The 26,005-nt window shown below is 46.1% G+C and overlaps 1 protein-coding gene across 18 annotated transcripts in view; it reads right to left on the bottom strand.

Moving 5' to 3' along the window:
- Positions 1–26,005, bottom strand: part of LOC137431034 (uncharacterized) — a 60,300-nt gene that overhangs the window by 5,994 nt on the left and 28,301 nt on the right. For 4 of the 18 annotated variants that reach the window (XM_068121945.2, XM_068121903.2, XM_068121912.2 and 1 more), the window contains 3 exons: positions 16,539–16,646; positions 2,120–2,227; positions 1,841–2,002 (listed from right to left, as the gene is read on the bottom strand). In XM_068121945.2, the coding sequence (XP_067978046.1) occupies positions 1,841–2,002; positions 2,120–2,227; positions 16,539–16,646 (378 nt within the window). Of the gene's footprint in view, positions 1–1,566; positions 2,003–2,119; positions 2,228–16,538; positions 16,647–26,005 lie in introns of all 18 variants that reach the window. The other 14 variants (XM_078779884.1, XM_078779887.1, XM_068121963.2 and 11 more) reach the window with 6 other exon arrangements.

The raw sequence follows: 26,005 nt of genomic DNA, 5'->3' as shown, positions 1-26,005 counted from the left end.
GCGTCCGTAAACTGCGGCGGAAAGCGCCTCATCCTCCGTAAACTGCGGCGGAAAGCGCCGCGCCCGTAAACTGCGGCCGAAGAAAGCGCCGCGTCCATAAACTGCGGCGGAAAGCGCCGCGTCCGTAAACTGCGGCGGAAAGCGCCGCGTCTGTAAACTGCGGCGGAAAGCGCCACGTCCGTAAACTGCGGGCGCCGCATCCGTAAACTGCGGCAGAAAGCGGCGCGTCCGTAAACTGCGGCGGAAAGTGGCGCATCCGTAAACTGCGGTGGAAAGCGGCGCAATAATAAATCATTATGAAACTAAACATGGCAAACTTTGGCAATTTGTTGTTTTTTTAAAAATGTGTAATTTTGAAACGCACAGGTAGTATGAGCCAGTATTCGCCATTGAAAACTCTGGAGTGGTTAAAAAAAACATATTTGTCCAAGATCATTGCTTAAATTACACAATACCGTATTTTCACGCAAATAACCTGCAGGTTATACGTAAAAACAAAAAGTTTCAAAAATTCCAATTGCAGGCTTTGCTCATGTGCGGGTTATGCAGTGAAGTATTTTACCATAACAGCATTCAAAAATTACGGAACGCATTTTTTGCCAAAATCTGACACCCCCACTCCCGTAACACTTCAACAGACAACCCCCCCCCCCCCCAAATATTACATAATGCTTGGGGAAGACACCCTCTGCCCTTATTTCATACCTTAATCCTGGGCTACTATTTATCCCATTGTTTTTTCAGTTACTACGAACTATATTTGAAAAAGTAAAGGTGGTACAGTGTACAATCAATAACAACCAGGCAGCAGTCGGAATCCCTGCATTGATGTCATCGGACGAATCACTTAGAATGATGTAATAGTTTGTAAAAATTGCATTCATCTGCAAATGAGATCAAGTTTCTGTTTTGCATTTGCAAATGAGATTCCTCCTCAAACTCGATGACATTCAAACAAAGCGATTTGCTTTTATCATTAATGTATTGAATATGTTTATCATTAAATACATGCATCTATAAAAGGGTGCCTGGAAGGCAGTTGTCATTGATTGATTTAGCATTATGTACAGCAATGGAAACAACCCCCTCCTCCCTGTAGCACTCTGACGCTTGGACATACTCCCCCACCTCCACTTCCCTTCCATCCCCTCCCACTTCCCCTCCCCATGCGTTGAAGACCCCTTTCTCAAGATATTCACTTTCATGTCAATTGGTTATTCACCGCAGTTGTTTGAAAAGAGCTGTTCACTAGCCTTTGACGGCAAGGCCTTGTTGGCTACTGGAAATATGGAGATTGCATATCTCCGGGAAATGTGGAGAGGAAAGCTGGCTTGCGGGTTATACCGGTCGGTGTATGGGTTATACATGCCTGCAATTTTCCGAGAGCACTTTTCTTCCCCAGGTGTGGGGTGTTCAAGGTGGCGGGTTATTTGCATGAAAATACGGTACTTTATACACCAACATATTTAAGACTTGGCAATATAAAGGTCAAAAGCTCTTTCCACCTCTGGAAAAGTACAATTTTGCGTCTTCTTCCAATACAAAGAGATGGGCAATGTGGCTTACTCATAGGCAAGCTTTACACCCGAGTGCGTCCTTCGATGATCGCGGAGATGATGTTTTAGCCTGAACCAGCGGTCACACTCTGGACACCGGTATGGCCTCTCGCCGGTGTGTGTGCGTCTGTGCCGGACCAGATCTGACGATTGCCGAAATCTCTTGCCGCAGTCTTCACAGGCAAATGGCCGCTCACCGGTGTGCGTCCGCTGGTGGATCTGCAGGTACCGCCTCTGTGAAAAGCCCTGACCGCACCATTGGCACAGGAAGCCACCACGTTCACCTGCAAAGCCCGGCGGCTGGAGAGGCAGCAGTGGTGGTGGTAAGTTGGATCCCAGAGCCAGCCTGCGCCAATCCTCCCCTTGTCTTGCACCATCTCCGTCCACTCGGGAAGTCACCTCACACGGTCTAACGTCTGCTGTACGGCTTCCCCCCACCGACTCTGCTGCACACAGTGCCATCAAACACACTTAAAGCTATACATTAAAGCACAAGATTACTGCACAAGGAAGACCACAAAATCGTCCATTTTAAGTTAAAACAGTAACCATGTAGGTTTTACCTGAGCAAAATGTATCAGGTGATTCTGCCGGGAACCAGTCACTTGGATGGATTTCTCCACTTTCCTCCCTATCCGCATGCTTCCCATCAACCAAATCTTTTACCGAATCTGTAAGAGCAAAACAAAAACAAACCATCATCCTTCTCGCACCAACCATCAGGTGCATAGGCTGCCAAAACAGTTTCATTGGCGAGGGGGCACAATCCTGGATGGGTCGCCATTCCAACACAGAATACTCAAATGGCTCATTTGTTCCCAGATATGGAACTCATTTTGCTGACCTCGGAACGATGACAGGGTGAGTCATCCAGCTGGTGATACATATAGAATGACGCGGGCTAGAACTCTTTGCCTTATGATCTTAAGCCAGCCAACTTAACCAATACGCCACCACCCATGCTTGTACTCGACTGGCCGACCTCCAGAAAAATGCTTCAAAAAAGTTTTGGTGGCATTTTTTGTAAAAAGTTGTCAAGGTTTCAGATCGAGCATGGTCCAAGTTTTCAGAATGACCCAGTTGACATCGCAGCATCCATTTGACTTTCAATGTCAAACATTAAGGTCAAAAGGTAATATTTCAATTTTCTTCATAAATGATCTCATTTGTGTATGCTTTCAAAAACAAGAGGCAGAGACAAAATATTGACCAATGAGTTATCGTGCTGTAAAGATTGGAAATAATATGAAGTTGTGATGAAAATTCTGAAGAAAAATGCAAATATCTCTTCAACCGTTTGACTCACAAAATACTTGCCAACTGACATGTCCTTAAATTTGCGAAGCATAAAAATGTTTTAAAAGGTTTGGCTCATAGTATTCGGCACTCAAAGGGTTAAACTTGGCAAAGATGCACGCTGCACTTGTGTACACTTCATGTCAGTCTGAGTCAGTAAGTCTGTATCCCCTTGCTTTTATATACCTTTCATCTGCATCTTTAACATGTATGATTGAACCTGACCAAAAGTACAGATTAATTCAACCATGTCCATTGATTTTGCAATGCCAATGTCATGTGGTACTTTGCTTCTGCAGTGGTGGTTTCATGTGGTGGCGATTTATTTTTTGCAGATGTCGAACATGGCTGGTAGCATTACCCCTTCAGTTACTACACTTAAGCGAAAACGCGATTCCTCTTCCAACATTGATTACTTATGGTGTCTCATCTGCCAAGAAATTAATAGAGTGGATGAACAACTACAGGTCAACCCTAAGGATGGGAAGAAACGCAGAAGCTTACTGATCGAGCTTCTTTACCTATTCTAAATCAACTCAAGAATATGTCAGACCATGACTGGAGGGATCTGGAGATGAAATGGCACAACATCTGCAAATAAACTTTTTCCTCAGGGAGCCATTTGACCATGCTGCATAGAAAGGTCAACAAAGAGAATAGCAGGAACGATCAGTGGAAACGATGACCAGACACTGGACTCTTCTAACCAAAGCCATGGACACAAAGTATTTCCAATTAATTGGGACTTTTATATGTATTGTCAACAAAAGTACAAACTCGCCTTACTTAACATCGTGATGATGAACATATCAAAGAGGATCCGTCACCTTTCCCAGTTCGATTTTATACTGTTCGGACAGCTGATGTAATTGACCTTATTGCCGCTAAAGGCAAAAATCACACTCAGTGCTTAGTCGAGTTTGAAAGGAGGATGAAGAAGCAGAAGTAGGGACAACATTCTACAGATTTTAGTCATCAGAAACTCCACCATAAATTGCTAGATGGTCTTGCTTTGAGTCATGTCCATGATATGGGAAATATATTGGACATGTAGCTGCCAATTGCTGAGGAAAACCAAACACTTTTGCCAGAGAGCTTCATTTCCAGAAGAAAAACGTTCTACAAATCATTGCAATAACATTTGAGAAATAAAACATGCCTTTTCACCCATTACAGCCCAAAGCACTACTTATTCTATACCCCAGTAATGAATCCCAGTTTGTGATTGCCAATTTCTTGACAAAGGCTCATGAGGAAGACAAAGAGGATGATTTAGCTGATGGTGTGAGACCTTGCCATCCATCAACAAATTGAAGCAAATGGTGACATATATGTGCCTGATGTTTTGGTTGCTTATGAACCGGGGAGATTTATACTAGGATCAGCAGACAACATACTGTCGCGCAACCACCGAAATTTATATCAGGCGATCGCGGATGCCGATCACGAAGGCTTTAACTCCGAGGCGGAAGCTCAATGGTGGATTCCAAAATCTAAAACATCTAAGCGTGCGGAATGGAGGGAAACAGCACAAGTCCCCGCAGCCTTATCTATCAAATCAACCACCCGGAAACTGCGTTCAAGTATGTACAGAAAATAATAGAAGGGTTTATTAAAGGAAAAAGGCAAGGACAGGAAAAAGTACGCGCCGGTAACCAATATCCTAATCGGGACGTCCCCACACAACAGATTTCGGATATGAGATGAGGGAGATGAATTAATAAAGAAACACGTCTGATGTCAAAATGTACGCGGAGCTCAGGCTTATCTTGTCTTGTCGTCTTCTTCCGCTGCTGTCCAGCACCGCCCCGCCCGGCCCGACCACACACCACGAGGTCCTTCGCTCCAAGTCCCACAAGGCCTCGCTCCAAGCACCACGCATCCCATGCAGGCTCGCGGCTCCACACGGGGTCGACTCCGACCAAAGTCCTGCCGCGTCTCAAACCCAACTGCTCAAAACGGACTCGGGCTCTGCACTGCACTGCCAGGAATCCAACTGCTCAACTCGACTCAGGAATGGAACTCGACTCCCTCACTCCTCCTGCTCAACTCGGGATCAGATCTGCACTCCTCACTCAACTCCCAGCAAAGGTGTCCGGCCCTCGTTAATATCTCTTGCCCGGTGACGTCAGCATTGGAGCACTCCTCTGCCAATCAGAGCCTCCCCCGACCCGCCGGCTCGCTCAGGTCACGCCCACTGCGTCACTCCAACTCCCGTCCCCTACTCCTGGTCACAGCACGTGCTATGCGAGGTGGATAGGCCTCTCGGAGGTGTAAATGGTGGCGGCCAATTGTGGCGGTGTTCGAGCCTGATTTCTTCCTAAGTCATGTCAGGGGGGAAGGCGTCATTTAGTGTTGTACTAAAGGTCCTAACTAATGTTTAAGTGTTGTGCAGTGCCAAAATGGACAAAGGTTTGGCTACCACCTGAGACATACAAGGGCTCTACTAATTATTCCCTACACTAACACACGAATCTCCTGGTAGATTCACAATCATACATCTTAGCCGACAAAATGCCTACACATGACTTATTACAGGTAGATTCCCTATCGCGACAGTCGAAGCATGTTACCTACTCAGATCTACTCTGCTCTACATATTGCTCTACCAAATTCGTAACACAGCCCCCACCCCCCCCCCCCTCCCCCACCTCTGGAACCGTAGCTCCTGCAAGGTTCACTGCAGGCGCTACCATTCCAGCCTTAACATTTACTGTCACACACTTAATTAACCTATGAAATAAATCAGGAAGGGCTGTGGGAAGTGAGTCAGACTACCTACCTACACTTCCTTAACATGCTAAACCCCTTAACCATCATGCAATCAAATATGTACATTGATCTTCTTTGTTCCTGCGGAGGGAGGAAACAAACAACACGCAAAAATCTACCTTTTCCACAAAACTTAACCTTACTCAAAAATTCAAAAACTCCACAAAACATTTTTATATACCCCGGTCTACAGACCGCGTCCCCCGGTGGATGCCACAACACAACCTTACCTGCGGGGCCATCCCAATGCACCCCTAAATTTCCACGGGCCCTGTCCAGGTGTTACAGGTGAGTGACATGACTCGGTGGATTTCGCCCACATTCATGCAACACAAACCCCTTAACCACTCATTCCCATTCCAAAACTCCTCACTACCGCATTTCAAAAATCAACAAAGCACTTACTCAATACACCCCCCTGCAGGACCATGGCATTGATGTCATTCGTGTGTGTGTGCATTCCTCAGCTAGGCAGCGGGGAGGTACCGCACAAAAAGATGGTGGGGGCGCTTCAGGCTGTGGTGCCCACAGTCCCAAAACAAGTCGACCGACTTACAAGTTCATTGCCCCCCCCCCCCCTTTTTTACCTCTTGGCCCCGTGACAGCCCAACAGCCCCTTTCCACCGTTACCTCGCCGGTGAGGGTCTCCACACACACCAGGCTCCTCCGCAGCCTCCTGCTCCAGCGCAGCAACACGGGTCACCGGGGGACTTCCCCACCCCACGGCGCCCAACCAGACCCTCCACCGACGAGCTCCAATTTCCAGTTACCACCGGCTGCCAGGGGTAATTGCTGCAGAGGGGGGTCGCAGGCATCGCTCCTCAGAGCTTGATCCGTACCTGCGGACACACACACCTTCCCCACCCACAAGATCCCCGAAACACACTTCCTCCCCCGCTGCCATTCAATTCTCAACACCACACGGCACAATTCCAAAGATAGTGTACAAGATGTTTCACAAGTTTGCCATGGCCTGTCCTCATGTGAAATCCCCCAGTTCACAGTTCAAATCATTACACATTTCCATTTCCAAAACACAATAATCGCCCCTCATGGTCTCCAAGAATCATCACTCACTCTCCAGTTTCCACTCTCACGACCACATCAAAACACATAACCACAACACAAAAACATACGCCACCCACAAGACACTGTGTGGCCCCCATTCCATCCCCCTCACCGGCCATGTCATCACTCTCACCCGCCTCCAAACTCCAAATTACATGTCCCCCAAAATTTCCACAAGCAAGTCCTGAAGCCTGGGACAGTACACATCAACCACTCACCTCAAGTGCAGGTAATTACCGGTTGGTCAGGTCCAAAGTGCAATCCACCCACCAAATCCCAAAATTTATCATTGGGCCTACCAAATTCCACCAAATTTCTCTTTGTCCCCACTACACTGACAGGTATGTGGATCCGCATCCAACGGTGATCATTACTACACAACTACCAGTGGCCACGACAGCTCTGCACCTCGACCGTGCAAGGGTCATCGGGACAAGGTGAGCAGTCAAAACGCCAACATGGCCCATGAGTGTCCATAAGGGTGCGACCCACAATCCATCCTTCGGCCCCCCTGCGAGGAACACAGCTGCACGAGCTTCCGCTGGCCAATGTGGTGAGCACTTGCTGCCACAACACTCACTACCGCACACACAACCTCGGCCCTGGGGGAGACGGTCGCAGTGCGTGGCATTCCCCTCACGTCACCCAGTCCACAGAACCGCAGCCCCCCAGTGCTCACCCATACTTGACCACACCAAGGTCCAGTCAACAGCCATGCTCCACCAGGAGACCCACCCAGAAGACATGGTCCACACACCTCGGACACGCACAGCACCACGTTGACCCTCAGGCTACACAACTACATCCCCATGATCCCGCGTCCCAAATATCAGCAGAGTCGTCCCCGCAACCAGTTCAAAGCTGTCCTGCTACCCTGTCAATTTTATCACAGCCTCCAACACTTTGGTCTACACACCTGGATCAATAATGGCGTCACTATACAGTGTCCACCATTTCTCTTCACAAAATTCACCATTAAATTTGCATCTAAACCACAGATTGCCCATGCCAAACATTTTTCACATTTCACTAATCTCAACCAAAGAAAGATGCTTTGCCATACACATGCCAGCCGAGCATGGCCCATATACTCGGCTCGTTACACACTCCCGATTCAACAACCCCATAAATCATAACGGAACATCTGTGGAAGGTCACTCTCACACCGTCACGTTCCACAGATGTCCCAATGGTTGTCCGGCAGGCTATCTCCATCCCTGTCCATTCGGGTTGACCCGCGTCCATCGCCCAACACGGTATGGCAAGTCACCACATGCCGGTTGTCCCAAGGTCTCAGGGAGAGGGTGTCAGGCCGCATGCCAGAGTGGTCACTACATCAGGCCCAAGCTGGCCGTCCGCAGTGCCACCACCAAAGCGTGACCCACAACACCTTCCCCTAGTGGTCCTCAATAAATGCCATCCCAGGCTTGAGAGACCACCTCGGACCCCCCTGGAGGTCTTAACCCCCACCAGGGTCCGGTGACCCTGTCGGCCCGAGCCACCAGCTCGGACGGCGCCCCGACGGACAAGGGACGCCACACTCCACCAGACCCCCCGTGGGACCCAGGTCATACCATGCCACCCATGGCTGGACCCCACGTCCAAATCTCGCCAGCACAGCCCCCCAGCTGGCTGGCATCACCAAATTTTGAAAGGGGCAACTTTTGCCCGAGGCCATCACCAATGACCTCTCCTGGTCTAAATCCCGCAGCCTGGGGACCAACTCCAGCCATGGCTGCTCCAAATCAATTTCCCATTTTAATTTAATTTTAAATTTCCTTTTAGAAATTTTCATTTCCTGTGCCAAACCGCAGCTGCAGGTAACAACCTTTACCACCGGTTGTTCTGCCCCTCCCTGCAGCTGGTCCAAATTCCCTATGGGGACCAAATCTCAAGAAGCTCTATCTCCCGACTCCCCTACGATGTCCGAATCCAGCCCGGAGCCAACACACTCCCCCAACTGGTTCTGCAATTTCGGAGCCTCTGTTACCAAATAGTAGTGCACGGCGAGGGTCCCCATGGTCATTCCAACCACCTCCTCGGACCAACTCACCTCATTACCCGGACTCCTTTGGGCCTGGTCAAACCCTACCTCCATGGGACTGTCCCAGATCCCCAGCCGCTGAATCACATCAAGCTCATCCTCATCATCAACACCACAAATCATTTCTGGCCCCGACAGGCTTTCATCAATATCCCCAATAAATACCCGATCCGGCTCCATCACTCGGACCCCCACTTGCTCTGCACCACCGCCCTGGTGCTGCACCAATTCCAATTCATCCCCTTGTTGATGTGTTGTGACATCCACCCGGTCCCGACAAACAACCAGGCCACCAGGTGGGAAACACTCCCGATTAAAACTCTCACATTCGGTCTCCCCATCTACCTGTGCGCACTCCACACTCAACTGTGCGCATTCCCCATCCACTTGTGGACACTCCACGTTTACCTGCAGCCATCCCCATCTGCCTGTTCACATTCCCCATCCACCTGTGGACATTCCCCATCCACCTCTGCACCTGCAGTCTCTCAATCTACCTGTGGACATTCCCCGCTCACCTGTACACATGCCACAATTGCCATTCCCGGTGCAATTCCCAATTTTGCCATTCCCGGCTCCTGAGCCCCGTCGGCGTCATTCTTGCGTTCTTCCTTCAATTCATTCGTCCAGGCATCCATTTTGTTACTCTCAGTCCCTTAATTTTTCCTTCCAATTGTTCATTCCTTTCCTTCATTTTATTCCCTTGCTCATTCATCACCTCCATTTTTCCCTCCAATCCATCAATTTTACTTTCCATTCCTTCCATTTGTCCTTTCAATCCCTCTTTTAATCCATCCATGTTTTTGGTTTGGGCATTCAATTCTCCCGCCAACCCCTCAATTTTTCCGGTTTGAGCATTAATTTGCTCCTTCATTTCATTCCTTTGGGAGTCCATTTTTCCATTCAACCCATCAATTTTATTTTCTAGTCGCTCACTGCGCTCACTCTGAGCCTCCATTTTGTTTTTCATTTCTCCCATATCTTTACTCATTTTGTTTTCCAGCCCATCAATTTTATTACTCTGAGCATTCAGTTCCCCTTTTAACCCATCAATTTTATTTCCCATTCCTTCAGTTTGCTCTTTCAATTCTCCCTTTAATCCCCCTATGTTTTTGGTTTGGGCATTCAATTCTCCCGTCAACCCCTCAATTTTTCTGTTTTGAGCATTAATTTGCTCCTTCATTTCAATCTTTTGTTCATCCATTTTGTTCTTCATTCGCTTCAGGTCTTCCTTCATTTCAATCTTTTGTTCATCCATTTTGTTATTCATTTGCTTCGTCTTCCTTCAATCGAGCACTCATTCCTTTCATTCCTTCCCTACATTCATTCCCCTGGGACTCCATTTTGTTTTTCAGCCCATCAACTTTATTACTGAATCGCTCACCCATTCTCTCACTCTGCTCCCTCTGAGCCTTCATTTCTCCCCTCAAATCCATTTTCATTCCTCCCATATCCGTTTTTATATCAATTTTCCATATCCCAATTCTGTTATTTATTCCCCAAATTTCTCTTGTCGATCCCCGACTGGCTCGCTCAATGTTCTCTCTCTGAGCCCTCATGTCTTCCTTCATTTCTCTACTGGCTCACTCGCTTTTCTCACTCCGAGCCCTCATTTGATACATTAATCCTTCCATTTTCCGAAGCAATTGACCCAACATCTGGTTGGTTGTCGGGGCCGTCCCAACGGCGGGGAAAGTTCCAACGCTATCCTCCATTTCCGGCTCACTCCCTACACTGACAGAAGCCTCGCTACGTGCCTCCATCTCGCCGACCTCCGACATCCGCTTTTCGGAGGGTCTTTTCCCGCGCGCGTATTTATTTTAATTCCAAAAAAAAAAAAAAACACAATTTAAATTTGTCGAAGACACGATATCGCGCTCCATATGTCCAATCGACTATCAAATTTCTCCGCCTCGACTATAAAAAATTTTGCGTTCGAACGTCAGGCGCGATGTATGCCCGGCCGTGTCGATGTCTCGCCGCGGACAAAAAAAATTGTCCGACGGGTTCGAATCCCACACTCCTGACACCAAATGTCGCGCAACCGCCGAAATTTATATCAGGCGATCGCAGATGCCGATCACGAAGGCTTTAACTCTGAGGCAGAAGCTCAATGGCGGATTCCAAAATCCAAAACACCTAAGCGTGCGGAATGGAGGGAAACAGCGCAAGTCCCCGCAGCCTTATCTATCAAATCAACCACCCGGAAACTGCGTTCAAGTATGTACAGAAAATAATAGAAGGGTTTATTAAAGGAAAAAGGCAAGGACAGGAAAAAGCACGCGCCGGTAACAAATATCCTAATCGGGATGTCCCCACACAACAGATTTCGGATACGAGACGAGGGCGATGAATTAATAAAGAAACACGTCTTTGATGTCAAAATGTACGCTGAGCTCGGACTTATCTTGTCTTGTCGTCGTCTTCTTCCGCTGCTGTCCAACACCGCCCCGCCCGGCCCGACCGCACACCACGAGGTCCTTCGCTCCAAGTCCCACAAGGCCTCGCTCCAAGCGCCATGCGTCCCACGCAGGCTCGCGGCTCCACACGGGGTCGACTCCGACCAAGGTCCTGCCGCGTCTCAAACCCAACTGCTCAAAACGGACTCGGCTCTGCACTGCACTGCCAGAAATCCAACTGCTCAACTCGACTCAGGAATGGAACTCGACTCCCTCACTCCTCCTGCTCAACTCGGGATCAGATCAGCACTCCTCACTCAACTCCCAGCAAAGGCGTCCGGCCCTCGTTAATATCTCTCGCCCGGTGGCGTCAGCATTGGCGCACTCCTCTGCCAATCAGAGCCTCCCCCGACCCGCCGGCTCGCTCAGGTCACGCCCACTGCGTCACTCCAACTCCCGTCCCCTACTCCTGGTCACAGCACATGCTATGCGAGGTGAATAGGCCTCTCGGAGGTGTAAATGGTGGCGGCCAATTGTGGCGGTGTTCGAGCCTGATTTCTTCCGAAGTAATGTCAGGGGGGAAGGCGTCATTTAGTGTTGTACTAAAGGTCCTAACTAATGTTTAAGTGGTGTGCAGTGCCAAAATGGACAAAGGTTTGGCTACCAGGTGAGACATACAAGGGCTCTACTCATTATTCCCTGCACTAACTAACACATGAATCTCCTGGTAGATTCACAATCATACATCTTAGCTGACAAAACGCCTACACATGACTTATTACAGGTAGATTCCTTATCGCGACAGTCGAAGCATGTTACCTACTCAGATCTACTCTGCTCTACATATTGCACTACCAAATTCGTAACAATACAGTGCATTCAGAAAGTATTCAGACCCCTTCACTTGTTTCACATTTTGTTATGTTGCAGCCTTATGCTGAAATCGTTTAAATTCATTTTTTCCCTCATCAATCTACACTCAATACCCCATAATGACAAAGAGAAAACAGGATTTTAGAAAGTTTTGCAAATTTATTGAAAAGAAAAAACTGAAATATCACATTGACATAAGTATTCATACCCTTTGCTATGAAACTTGAAATTTAGCTCAGGTGCCTCCCATTTCTCTTGATCATCTTTGAGATGTTTCTACACCTTGATTGGAGTCCACCTGTGGTAAATTCCATTGATTGGACATGATTTGGAAAGGCACACACCTGTCTATATAAGGTCTCACAGCTGACAATGCATATCAAGAGCAAAAAACAAGCCATGAAGTCGAAGGAACTGCCTGCAGAGCTCAGAGATAGGATTGTGTCGAGGCACAGATCTGGGGAAGCCTACAAAAAAAATTTCTGCTGCAATAAAGGTTCCCAAGAGCACAGTGGCCTCCATAATTCTTAAATGGAAGAAGTTTGGAACAACCAGGACTCTTCCTAGAGCTAGAGCTGGCAGCCCGGCCAAACTGAGCAATCGGGGGAGAAGGGCCTTGGTAAGAGAGGTGACCAAGAACCCGATGGTCACTGGCTGAGCTCCAGAGATCCTGTGTGGAGATGGGAGAAACTTCCAGAAGGACAACCATCACTGCAACACTCCACCGGTCTGGGCTTTATGGCAGAGTGGCCAGACGGAAGCCTCTCCTCAGTGAAAGACACATGGAAGCCCGCTTGGAGTTTGCAAAAAAGCACCTAAAGGCCTCTCAGACTGTGAGAAACAAGATTCTGTGTTCTGATGAAACCAAGATTGAACTGTTTGGCTTCCGTCTGGCCACTCTGCCATAAAGCCCAGATCGGTGGAGTGTTGCAGTGATGGTTGTCCTTCTGGAACATGGTTGTCCTACTACAGGGCTGAAGATCACTAAGGAATTTCAAGCCCAGCTAAAGAAAGATCAAAATCATGCATTTTGGTTGTGGTCCCTTGAAATGGTGGAGATATTTATTGACCCCCATTTGTGCTAATTTAGATGTAAATTGCCAGATACATCTGGATTTATATACTGCAATGTTTGCCATGGTTTATAGTATAGCTCACCTGGAACGTAGTTCCGGGGAGCTTATGGGATGGTCAGTCCATCAGGAAAGACTTGCAACCTCTTCTCCAATACTACTGATGGGATTGTGATCAAACTTGGCACAAATTATATTTGGTATGTTGCAACTCAAGTTTGTTCACGGCATGAAAAATAAAAAATTGGGGTCGAAGGGGGTCTACCAGGAGGTCAGCATGGATCCACGTTTGACCCTCCCACGCCGCCATAGAGGGAGGGTCAAACGTTTTTCGGTAACATAACCCTCTCCCCCCCCCCCCCCCCCCCCCCAAAATAGGAATTTGCTTTTTCCTCTGAAACTACACACACTATTTCGATTAAATCGAAACCTTCATCAAGAAAAAAAGAAAAGCAAAACAGATGGGATATTATTTCTGAAGAAAATTGAAATTTGACCTCATTTGACATTTTGACCTAAATATTTGACAAGGTAAAATGCCACGATGTCAACTGGGTCAACCTGAAAGCTTGGATCGTGGCGATACTTTTTAGCATGGTGACCACTTTAAAAAAAAAATGGGCAAAGCCCCTGGGCCCTCCTAGTAGAATCAGGGAACAACTGATAGGTGTGGATGACACATGAAATATGAAACCGAGATGTAAGTAACTAGTCTGGGGGGTAAACCCACGATTTTTTTTAATGCTGTGAACAAACTTTCATACAGGTTGTGGTCAAGTTGGCAAGAGGGTCAACTTCAACAGGCAAGCCACTCCCCCATCCCCACCCCCCACCCCACCCCACAACAGACGCTGACTCCCGTAGACCTTGATTTTTTTTTTTTTTTTGTTGTTTTTTTGTTTGTTTGGATGGACTGAAGGAAAAGATGAACAAGTGGAAGGAATGTATGGAGACAAAAGGTCTGAAGGTGAATATCGGAAAGACGAAGGTGATGGCAAGTGGTAAAGCATGTGGTGAGGTGGAAAGAACTGGGAAGAGGCCATGTGCTGTGTGCAGGAAGGGTGTCGGAGTCAACTCTATTCAATGTACAAAGTGCGCTGAGTGGGTTCATCAAAAATATAGTGGTCTGAGAGGGTCATTAACCTGTGTGGCAGCTACATTCAAATGTAAGGTGTACACAGAGGGAGCTGCAGATGGAGGAAATGTTGAGTTGGATCTTGGAGACGGCGTGAAGCTGGAAGGTGTGAAAACATTTTGCTACCTCAGAGACATGCTGAATGGAGAAGGTGGATCAGACTTGGCAACGGTTGCTAGAGTGAGATGCGCATGGAAGAAGTTTCGGGAACTGAGTGGCGTGCTGATGAGGAGGGGAGTATCATTGAAGCTGAAGGGAAAGGTGTATGCTGCTGCATGTGTGAGAAGTGTTATGATTTATGGGAGCGAGACATGGGTTATGAACGTAGAGCAGCAACGAAGACTGGAAAGGGTGGAAATGCGAATGGTTCTGTGGATGTGCGGAGTATCGTTGAGAGAGAGGAAGACAAATGATGAATTGCGAAAGATGATGGGAATAGAGCCTGTGATGGATGCTGTGAAGAGGAACAGGTTGAGATGGTTTGGTCATGTGTTGAGGAAGGATGAAAGTGACTGGTTGAGAAGAGTGATGGAAATGAATGTAGAAGGAAGTAGAGGACGGGGAAGACCGAGAAAGACTTGGCTAAAGATGGTGGAAGAAGAAATGCAGGCAAGGGGGTTAACAAGGAGAGATGCAGAAAATAGGGCAAAATGGAGAAGATTGTCATGGGGACCGCAAGGCTAACCCCCGCTCTAGCAGGGAAAATGGCCTTAAAATGCATGTTGTTGTGTTGTTGTTTTTTTTGTTTGTTTGTTTTTTCGGTGCCATAAGCAAACTTTAATCTGTCACGAGTGATAAGGGTTGTGGTCAAGTTTCACCAAAATTGTGTGTAGTTTCGGAGAAGAGAGCAAATACACTACTCACAATACGTTAGGGATATTGGCAGGTTCTTCGGTGTGGTTGATTTTGTGTATTAATTATGTTGAAAAAAGTTGTTGGTCCTAATTCTATGGTTATTAATGTGTGAAAAAACACAGCATTCTTGATTTCAATACCATAACCGTAACCCCGATAAAAAAAATAAACTCACTCCCACAATATCCCCAACTTATTGTGAGTAGTGTACCTGTTTTTCAGGGGGGGTTGGGGGGGAATTCAGAGCCCACGTACACCCCCTTAGACCCAGACTTCATTTGATGCCGTGAACAAACTACGGAACATCACAGGTGATGAAAGTTGGGGTCAAGTTTCATCGAAATTGTGTGTGTAGTTTCTCAGAAAAAAGCAAATACCTATTTCGGGGGGCAGCTCCCCCCCCCCCCCAATAGACCCTGATTTTTTTTTGGTGCTGTGAACAAACTTTGGTACATCATGGGTGATGAAGGTTGTGATAAAGCTTCAGCAAAATGAAAAAAAACAATGCAATCAAAATTTTATTTCAGGATTTCTACCAGTCGACTTTTGCAAGAGAAAGGTGGTATAACTTTCAGAGCCTCCTCGGAAAAAAAATTCAGACCACAACTTGTAGAACACCCATGAACTCTCTACTTTATTTACTCTCTCTCCAAGTACTGCTAAACAAAAGGTTTTTGAAAGTGCCAAATAGAGTGAAGCTTCTACATTCATTTCTATCACATTACAAATCCACACGCTTCCCACCTAAAGCAAAGTTGAAAGATGGCAAAATGTTCCACCAGGAATGACCTAATATCAAATATTGAGTAAAACGTTTTTTGTTTTTGTTTTCCCGTTTTGACCTTTGTCTTAAGTCCCCACCCCTGGGGCATGAACCCTGGGATCAAATCCAAAAAATTGTTACATATTTCATGTGTCCCCCAATGTTAATTGCATATCCAAAGTTTCATTTGAAAATGTCTCAAAATGCAGCTGGAACTGCATTTTTGATATTTGACCTTTTGACCCTCCCCAGGGTTGGGGCCAAGATTGACACTGTTATAGCACCTTCTTGCCATGTGGTGATAATATCCATTAAGTTTGAAGAATTTCTGCACAACCGTTTTTGAGGAGATAGCATGACGGACAAGACATACGGACGGATAGACAGACAGACAGGAGCCGATGAAAATATCCCCACAATTCTTTCCAAAAAGCATGCGGATAAGGTGATTTGTGTTCTACTAGTATAAAATCCAATTGAAATGAAACGATTTTAAAGGTTATAGAAAAAAAAAATTCTGGAAGTTTACCCCCATCGATCCTTATTTAACACGCCACATTAGTTGTTCATGCCTGTTGTTTGTGCCCTCTATGACATCACTAAAGTTTCCTGTTGAGAATTATTTTCAATTTTATTTGCCTACCCCCTCCCCCTTTTCCTTTTGCGTGCATGGGATAACAAACAACTCTACACTAGATGAGCACCTGCACAATGCATTGTCCCTTCCATCTTCATGGTTCTCTGGAATTGTTTGCTCTTAGAGTATCCTTGATCGTCTTCCATTTCAACACCATCTTCCCACGAGTTAGCATCTGCAATGGGAAGATGTCAGCTCAGTTGTTCATTATTGATCAGTAAATGCCTTGAGATAAGGTTAAATCCTGTAGAAACTGCAGGTGCTAAAAAGCGGTTATTTTCAACGTATCCACCATTGATGATTGATGGCTCAGTATGTGGACATAATCATCATTATCTACTGCTACTACTACATCATCAACAACAACAACATCAACATCAACACAAGGCCCAGCATGTTATATCTGCAATACAAATGAACACGAGAACGGCACTCGGTAGAGCACATACCTCCACCAGGCTGAACAGTTTATGTTTTGTATCCCACTGATAGGCCGGATCTGGATTCGGACCTGAACCAAAATCGAATCGCTTGTTCTTGTCACCTAACCAACTTGTCCACCAAGTTTAGTCAGAACTCGTCCATAACTTTTTAAAATATCATGTTATATATCGCTTTTCGCCCGATCTCTCAATGGTGAAGAATCACTTAAAAATTAAATAATTCTCGTATCCGAATCCATATTCAGATCTTCACCAAAATCGAATCTATTCGTCCTTGTCACACACCCAACACAACACTCGTCACACACCAAGTTTCGTCCAAATATGTCCATAACTTTTTGAGATATCCTGCTATGTATCGTTTTTGGTCCTATCTCCCAATGGTGAAGAATCACTTAAAAATTTTACTATCCGGATCCGAATCTGGATCTTCACCAAAATCTAATTATTTCGTTCTTGTCACATACACTACCTCTCCGCCAAATTTCGTCCGAATCCATCTACAACTTTTTGAGATATCTTGTTCACAGACAGACAGACAGATAAACAGACAAGCAGACAAACAGACAAACAGGCAGGGGTGAAAACACAACCTCCATCCACCTTCGGTGGTGGAGGAAATAAACCATTCCTCAGATCATACGTCTTTTTTTTCCTTTTTTTTTTACAATATTCGTGATGGGGGTAATCTCAACTTCTCTTGATAACTCGAGGTCAACAATTATAAAAATGTTAACAAACAGGATGTTAAACTTAAACAAAATTCTTCCTCATACAGGACGACCCTGACTCCTTTGTGTCTCTCCCTGGCTATATAGGATTGTCTCTAGTTTGATTGACCTGAACCCGGTCAAGACAGAGGAGTTGAACTGTACATTAAGAACTCCGTATCTCACTCTCCATGTACTGCTATAGTATGCTATTCCACTTCCTAAATCCCAGGAGTACCTCTGGCTGCGACTTCCCCTCCACTCCCACCTCATGTTTATTTCTCCATGTGGTGTACCGTCCTCCAAACAGTGGCGACTCCATTTACATCTCTCTCAAATGGCATGGACCAACTTTTAATCACTCATCCCTACTCTCTCTTCCTATGTGGTGATTTCAATTGTCACCGTGCCAATTGACTGGGTGTTGGTACCTCCCTCACCAGCCATGGCACTAACTCAATCTGTGAACTTTCTTCCAAGATTTCTCCCAATGGCAAATCCTCCCTTCTGGATTTGGTTATGACCAACTTCCTTGCCAATGTATCTTGCTCATCCTCTGCCTTCGTACTCGATACATCGCACGCTGAAATACTCTCACGAATCGCCTTCTCGGTCTTCCGTATGTAGCGTATGGTGGATTAGTTGACGCCATAATGCCTGCCCACAGAGGCTGCACTCTCTTCTCTCGAAAGCCAGTCGAGCAGCTCCACTTTCTGGCTCAGGCTCATCACTTTCTACTGCCTCATGTGCTTGTGAAGGTCAACAACTCTCTGCCCATTCACAGAGAACAGCCTCAGAGCTGGAAAACTTGCAAACTGGCAGAGATTGAAAGCAGCCCCTGCACTTTAACAATGGCCTATAATCGACCACCCCTGCTATTAATTCAGCCCAGGAAATCTTCCACAGAAACCTGCTCTCCATTATGCAAAGATTCACCACACCTCATCTTCAGTTATCTTACCTACATCCTCCTACTCTTGGTACTCTGAATCCTGTGGTGAGGCAGTTGCTTTAAAGCAACTTCCATTCTCCTCCTGGAAGGCATGTCTGACCGAAAGCAACCTCAGCTCATTGGTGCTATAACACAATTAGTCTAAACACAATCAAATTAGCTATAACACAATCAAAAAGCCCACGACGAGTGGGTCCACTCTTGGTAGAGCCAGAAAACAACATCTTTCCAATCTCAAGATTGAATTTTCAAACTCAAAATTGAACCCTCTCCTCAAACCTGGTGACGCAATGTTTCCTCCGCCACCAAAGGTGGACGGAGGTTATGTATTCACTCCTGTTTGTCTATTTGTAAGCAGGATATCTCAAAAGGTTATGAACGGATTTGAATGAAACTTTGTCAACAGGTTGGGTAAGTGACAATGATTAATTAATTAGGGTTTGGTGACGACCCAGATACTATCATTTTTTAAAAGTGATTCTTCACCATCGAGAGAGAGGGCCAAAATAATATATAGCATGATATCTCAAAGTTATGGATGGGTTATGACAAAACTTGGTGGACAGGTTGGATAAGTGATAAGAACGAGCCGATTAGATTTTGGTTTAAGCATGGATGCAGATCCGTCCTAACTGTGGGATACAAAATGCAAACTGTTCAGCCTGGCGGAGGTAAAGTATGCACTCTACCGAATGCCATTCTAGTTGAGTCTGTCTCTAGTGGATGCTCTCCCTCCATCCCTTCTTCCCTTTCTTCAAATGGCACCACAGCCGACATTGCTCATGAGAAGGCCGAATGCCTCAATTCTGTGTTTGCTTCCAAATATTTTGTCCCCAACCCCTCGCTCTCTGTACCCAACCTACCCCAGTTAATTGTACCCAACTGCTCCTTGATTGTCTTTTTTTGCACCTGAGAAGGTGGAAAAGTTTCTGGCCTTTACTCCGATTCTGCAACTGGCCGGCATCAGCTCACGTGTCTAAAAAACATGCTCTGCTGTACTTGTTCATCCTCTTTCTACTCTTTTTTCCCTATAATTTGCATGAGGTAATCTTCCATCTGCTAGGAAGTCAGCTATCAGCACTGAATCACATTTTAAAAATTCAAAAACCGATCCCCTCAACTATGACAGACCAATCAGCTTACTGCCAATCATTAGCAAAGTCAGAGTATCCATCAACACAGTTGATATAAAATCATTCCTTTTCTCCAATGACCTCACCTCAGATTATCAATTTGGATTGAGATATGGTCATCATCTCCCAACAATGGATGGAGCCCCCCAATGTCAGACATGAGATCACAGCCATCTCTCTAGACATATCTCAGAGCTTTATAAACAATCTGGCATCATGCCTTGCGCTCCATATTATCTGCCTATGGCATCCAATTCCTCCACTCGCAACTAATGTGGCTCTAAACGGAATCCTTTGATCTCCTCTCCCTGTCTGTGTTCTCGGCCCCATCGTATTCCAAGGTAGTGTTCTAGGCCCAATCGTATTCCTAATTTTCATCAACGATCTCCCTTGAAAATCCTCTTTATCTCTTTTCTGATGACTCCACCCTCTATGGTTACATTTCTCAACCTTCAGATAAATAGGCAGCAGCTTCTTCACTCTATTCAGGCATTGACAAAATGAAAAACTGGTCAAAAACCTGGAATATGTCTTAATCCTGAGAAATCTCACTCATTCACACTCTCTCTGAAAGGATCGTATGCCAATCCCTCCCATCTACTTTCTCAACAACCCTCTCAAAGAAGTTCAAACACTCAAAATCTTGGATTCTCTATCAGCCATGTTCTTTCATGGGCAAGCTCCATTTAAAAGTTGGCCTTCAAAGCCAGTTGCCGACTGGGCATTCTTTGTCATATAAAGTCCTTCATTGGCACACCTGAGCTCATATCCACCTACAAAGCTTACATTTGCTTGATGGAATTTTGCTTCCTCCTCTGGGCTGGTGCCTCTGCCTCACACCTTGTACAGCTTGACATCAGCGTGGAAGCCAAGGCTTTGAAGATCAAAGAAATCTCCCACAATTAATCTGAGTCTCTTGGGCCTCTCACTTTGCCATCATCGACAGGTCAGTGGTCTGTCTTCTTCCACTTCCTTTCTGGTCTTGCACCATCTACTCTCTCCATGCTTCGTCACACCCCACCTCTCCACCCCCCCCCCCTCCCCAACCCCCCTGCTCCACCCCAGGCCTTCCCCTTCCTCTCCTCAGTGTTATCGGGAAAGCCAGTAAAGTTTCTGACTGCCTATGGCCACAGGTTGTGCCAGCACGCGTTGATGGTGGAGGCTCTCACCTCATCCAGCGACTCCTTGATGGTGCTGATGCAGTGGGGAATGTCGAAATCCTTCCAGCACTGCCCGACGGTGAGCCAGGGGTCGGGATCCATCACATCCAAAATGAAGTGAAAGGTGCGACGGGTGTAATAAGTTTTAAACTTTGAAATCACACCTTCGTCGAGTGGCTGGATGAGGGAGGTGGTGTTGGGCGGCACGAAGATCATCTCGACATTCGGGTGAGGCACGTCCAGGTTCTCAAGGTGGCCAGGAGCGTTGTCCAGGAGCAAGAGAACCCTGAACGCAAGGTTTTTATCCACCATGTACCTCTCCACCTGAGGGACGAAACAATTATGGAACCAGCCCAGGAAGATTGCTGCCGTCACCCAAGCTTTCCTGTTGGCCCTCCAAAACATGGGCAGAGTTTGCTTGTTCTTGCCCTTGAGAGCACGCGGGTTCCATCCACATCCCATTGAAAAAATGGAACCATCCCCTTCTTGCAGTGAAAGAAGACGCGCTGCTGGTACCAACATCGCTCGGCGTATCACTCGTGCTGGCACCACCCGCCCCAGACAGGTCGTACATTTGTTTGGCCTTTTCGCGAATGAGACGTCCACTCAAAGGCATATTCTTCTGCGTGTTGTCCTCGATCCATATGCTGAGAGACTTCTCCATCCTTTCTATGTGGACATCCCAGACATGGGGTGACCAACTTCGTACTCGATACAGCGCATGCTGAAATACTCACGAATCGCCTTATCGTTCTTCCGTATGTAGCGAACGGTGGATTCGTTGACGCCATAATGCCTGCCCAGAGGCTGCACTCTCCTCTCGAAAGCCGGTCGAGCAGCTCCACTTTCTGGGGCAGGCTCATCACTTTCTACTGCCTCTTGGTAGTCGACATCTCTGGCACTTTTCTTGCGCTTGGGAGCCACGCTTGAACGATGAGCAGAGCGAGAGTCAAAAATGCAGGTCAAAGCAAGGGGACGAGAACAATGATCGAGATCCAGGACACAGTCTGTATATGTAGGAATCGAAGCATTGTGGGTAGCTGCGGAAGGGGTGAATGCCCTGGACATTTTTGTGGGGGATGTTATCAGATGATGCCATATTGAGCCTATCTGCTAATTTCAATAATAGATTTAATGAAGCGTTTGCTTTCTATAATTTGCGGGGTTGTATTGTTTACACATCTAGTGGGATATCCCGCTAAGCTTGCTTAGAGTGCAGCGAAAATTCACGGCCACAAAAGCCATGAAAACGCAAAGCACACAGCAGGGAATGTATACGCAGGTCATGCTCGCAGATCTTAGATGTTTTTTTTAACGTATGTCCAGATACATGGCTGGTGAAAGATGGAATTTAGAAATACCGTATGTCAAGCTAACGGCTCGTGAAATTTCTTTTTGCACCCCTGAAAAACCGCAAATTCGCAGAACACGGCCGTGAATAGAAAAAAGATTCGCAGGACACTTTGTCATGAATAGAGAAACAGGTCGCATTTTTCACCCACAAATATGCGGAACCCGTGATTAGCGGGGTCCGGCGGTGTGTGTGTGTTTGTGTGTATGTATGTATGTATGTATGTATGTATGTATATGTATATGTATATATATATATATATATATATACAGTGAAACCTTGACTTACGAGTTTAATTCGTTCTGTGACCGAGCTCGTAACTCAATTTGCTCGTTTCTCAAATTAAATTTCCCCATTAAAAGGCATTGAAATGCTATTAATCCGTTCCAGCCCCCAAAAAACCACACCAATTTTTTTTGTTACGTGTTTTTAAATAAGAAAAATGTACTTTATAAATAACAAATAATGTACAAACAAGCACGACCTCGTATATGTGTACTGTTCATAATAAAAGAGAATGTTGTAGCGACCCATGGGTCCCCCAAGCAAGACCGGCATCAGAATCTCCTTGCTCCAGCCGGTGACGTCACCGGCGGGGATCCCCGGCGCCAGAGTGGCTGGTCACGTGACCGCCAAAGCGTCCCGCGCGTGCGGGTATAATGAGCTACACCTGTGGATCACGTGACCACCGAAGCACGCCTCGCTTGAGAGGCGTGGCTTTCGGTTTCGGTTTGGGTTTTTGGTTTTGCTTTATAAGGCAGCCCGATAAACGGGCTTTTTAGTGTTCCCGAGTTGGTTTTACGAATAAACATCTTCTCGGACGAGTTTGTGCCTTGCCATCCTTTTATCCGTATTCTGCTGGAGTCCAGACTCCTTCAATGTAAAGAAATAAACTGGTTTTATTAAGTGTTGTGGCGGACACGAAAGCACTGACGTGGTGACATCACCCCGCACACCAAGTGGGGGTGGGCCACGCCGGGGAGAGAGGCGTGGCCTCAGGATATAGACGGGGCGTGCAGCCTTGAGCTGAGCAGCTTAGTGCTGCAGTTTGAATAAAGACTTGTATGAACCGCGTTGTCCGCTTGCTCCTTGCGTAAGCATTAGCGCGCGCAGCATCGCGCTACAGTGTATTTACCTTGAAGATCAGACGAAGATGCTGGCGGAGGTGGAGGAGATATCTTTTGCCCTTTTCACCACACTTTCCTCGCTTTCACTTGCAGGGCGTTTCAATAAAAACCTGTCCAACGAGGTTTGTTTCTTCCTCCTTTTCAAAATGTTTCGAAAATTCTCCATCTCTTCATGGATAGAGGTCCGGAGCTTTGAAATAATCGTAACGCCCTTGGCTGGCGTTATAGCCTTTATCGACTCCTTCTGCTTCAAAATCGTACATATCGTAGAAGTACTACGATCGTACTGCCTCACCAAGTCGACAACACGCACACCTCGCTCATGTTTTTCGACGATTGCGTGTTTTATATCCAAGCACATCATCCTCTTCTTCTTCTCAGTACTGCCCTTGGCACTCAATTTCTTAGGACCCATGGTTAAAACTAAGAAATTTTCCAAAATAACCAAAATGCGAAAACAAAGCAGCAGCGATATACGGCAGAGATGCTTGCACGGCAAGATAACCACGTGACCGGAACCCACTTGGTGGCGGGTGGCGTAAGCTCGTAACTCAGATCTCGGCTCGCATCTCAAAGCAATAAACCGCCCGAGCGACGGCTCGTATCTCGGAAAACTCGTAAGTTGGTGCACTCGTAAGTCAAGGTTTCACTGTATATATATATATATATATATATACACAGACTTGGCATTTAAGATGGAATATTTTTTTTGTGGGGGTGAACTTACTTTCCAAGATGACTTAGAACCAAAAGTTCATTGGAATTATGTTGAAATTATTCTAGTTTTGTTCATGTGACCTTTAAAAGAAACAAAAACCACATTTGACATTTTGAAGCAAATAAATTGATCCTTGAAAGTGACGTAAACTGATATCGAACCCAATTCACGGACAGTACTGTGTTAAACTTCTGTGCGTTTTCCAGAAGTATCTCTTTATTTTGCACCTTAGCCAAAATTTTTTTTAACAAAAACAAAAGTTAAATTACGACTGGGATTACGGACAGTAAAATTACAGTTCAGTACTTTGTGTAACCCCCACGAGCATTCAGGAGAGCACGTACACGTTGAGGCATGCTGTTCACGAGATTTGCCAAGGTTTGGACAGTATCGCTTGCCATGCAGTTACAATAGCCTGCTGCAATTCACGCACAGTGGCAGGCTGCTGGTCCAAGTTGTCGATTTGACGCGTTAATTCTGCCCACAAGTTCTCTATCGGATTCATATCCAGGGACATGGCAGGCCACTCCATATGCTCTACACCACGGTCAGCAAGAAAGAGTTGGATCATGCGAGCACAATGAGGCCGTGCATTGTCATCTTGGAAGACAAAGTTTCCTGGAAAGGCTGCACAAACAAATGGAAGCAATGTTTCTTCCAGAATGGCCCTGTGCTTGAACTGGTTCAGGTTTCCATTCAGAACAACCAGGTCAGTTTTGCCCCCTGCATGAAAAGCAGCCCAAACGGTCACCCCACCACCTCCAGCTTGGACTCTTGGCACTATACAATCTTCGTTGTGGGCTTCATGCACTTGTCTGCGCACTCGGACGCGGCCATATTGACGATAGACCAGAAATCTAGACTTGTGACTGAAGATCACGTGATTCCAGTGTCCTGGCTGCCATTGACGGTGCTCTCTGGCCCACTGCAATCGGCGCTGGCGGTGTTGTCTGGTCAGACGTGGCTTTCTCAGGGGACGCCTGGCACGATAGCCTGCTTGAACCAGTCGTTGGTTGACTAGCCTTCTGGATACAGGCACATTTGTCAGTTGCTGCCACTCAGCCCTAAGCCGATTAGCTGACTTGGTACGGCCATTGCAGACTAACCGGTGCAGCTGGTGATCATCTCTCCTTGTGGTTCTGCGTGGACGTCCTGGCCTAGGTATTGGAGTAGGGACACCCCTCTGAGCATTTCGTTTCAGGATCTTTGACACCTGACCTTGAGTGATGCCATACTGCCGAGCAATAGCACGCTGTTTCATGCTGGAATTTCGTAAAGCCACCACTAAATGACAAACAGCAATGTCGAGTTGACGGACCATCTCCAGGGGAAGCGACAATAACTTTTGTAGACGTGCAGCAGTTGTTTTCCACTAATACAGAACGCAACAACCCTTATATACCCGATTGTGAAGCCAATCGTCAAATGTACCTGTCCATACATTTTGTCACGCCACCTGTGATATAATCCTGTTATTGACTTCTTGCTACAACAGACAATCAGTGACATGGTTCTTTTAACAAAGAAATCACCGAAGCGTAAAAGAAACTCACCAGATTGATATACCGAGTTCAGAAAGTAAACCCAAGTCAAGAAAAAAAATATATTCCATATGAAATGCCAAGTCTGTATATACATACATACATACATACACACTCATACATATATATGTTTTGTTTTTTTCCTGATTTATGTCTGCTGTTCTTGTAGACGAGGAAGAAGATCTGTTCGGTAGAAAGCTTGTCAAAAATAAAAGATTGACCGTCTTGAAGCTACATCCGCTACTTATTTAATGCAAATGAGGCACCCTGCTCTTATTGTGGAGTTTCTGCTATTTCTCACAGTTATATATATATATATATATATATATATATATATATATATATATATGTATGTATGTATGTATGTATGTATGTATGTATGTATGTATATATATATAT

This window comes from Myxine glutinosa, chromosome 1 (genome assembly GCF_964187855.1).
Source record: "Myxine glutinosa chromosome 1, kmMyxGlut1.1, whole genome shotgun sequence".
Classification (NCBI taxonomy): Eukaryota; Metazoa; Chordata; class Myxini; order Myxiniformes; family Myxinidae; genus Myxine; species Myxine glutinosa.
Note: the sequence above shows the minus strand (reverse complement) of the source record. Positions and strands in the feature narration are given on the sequence as shown.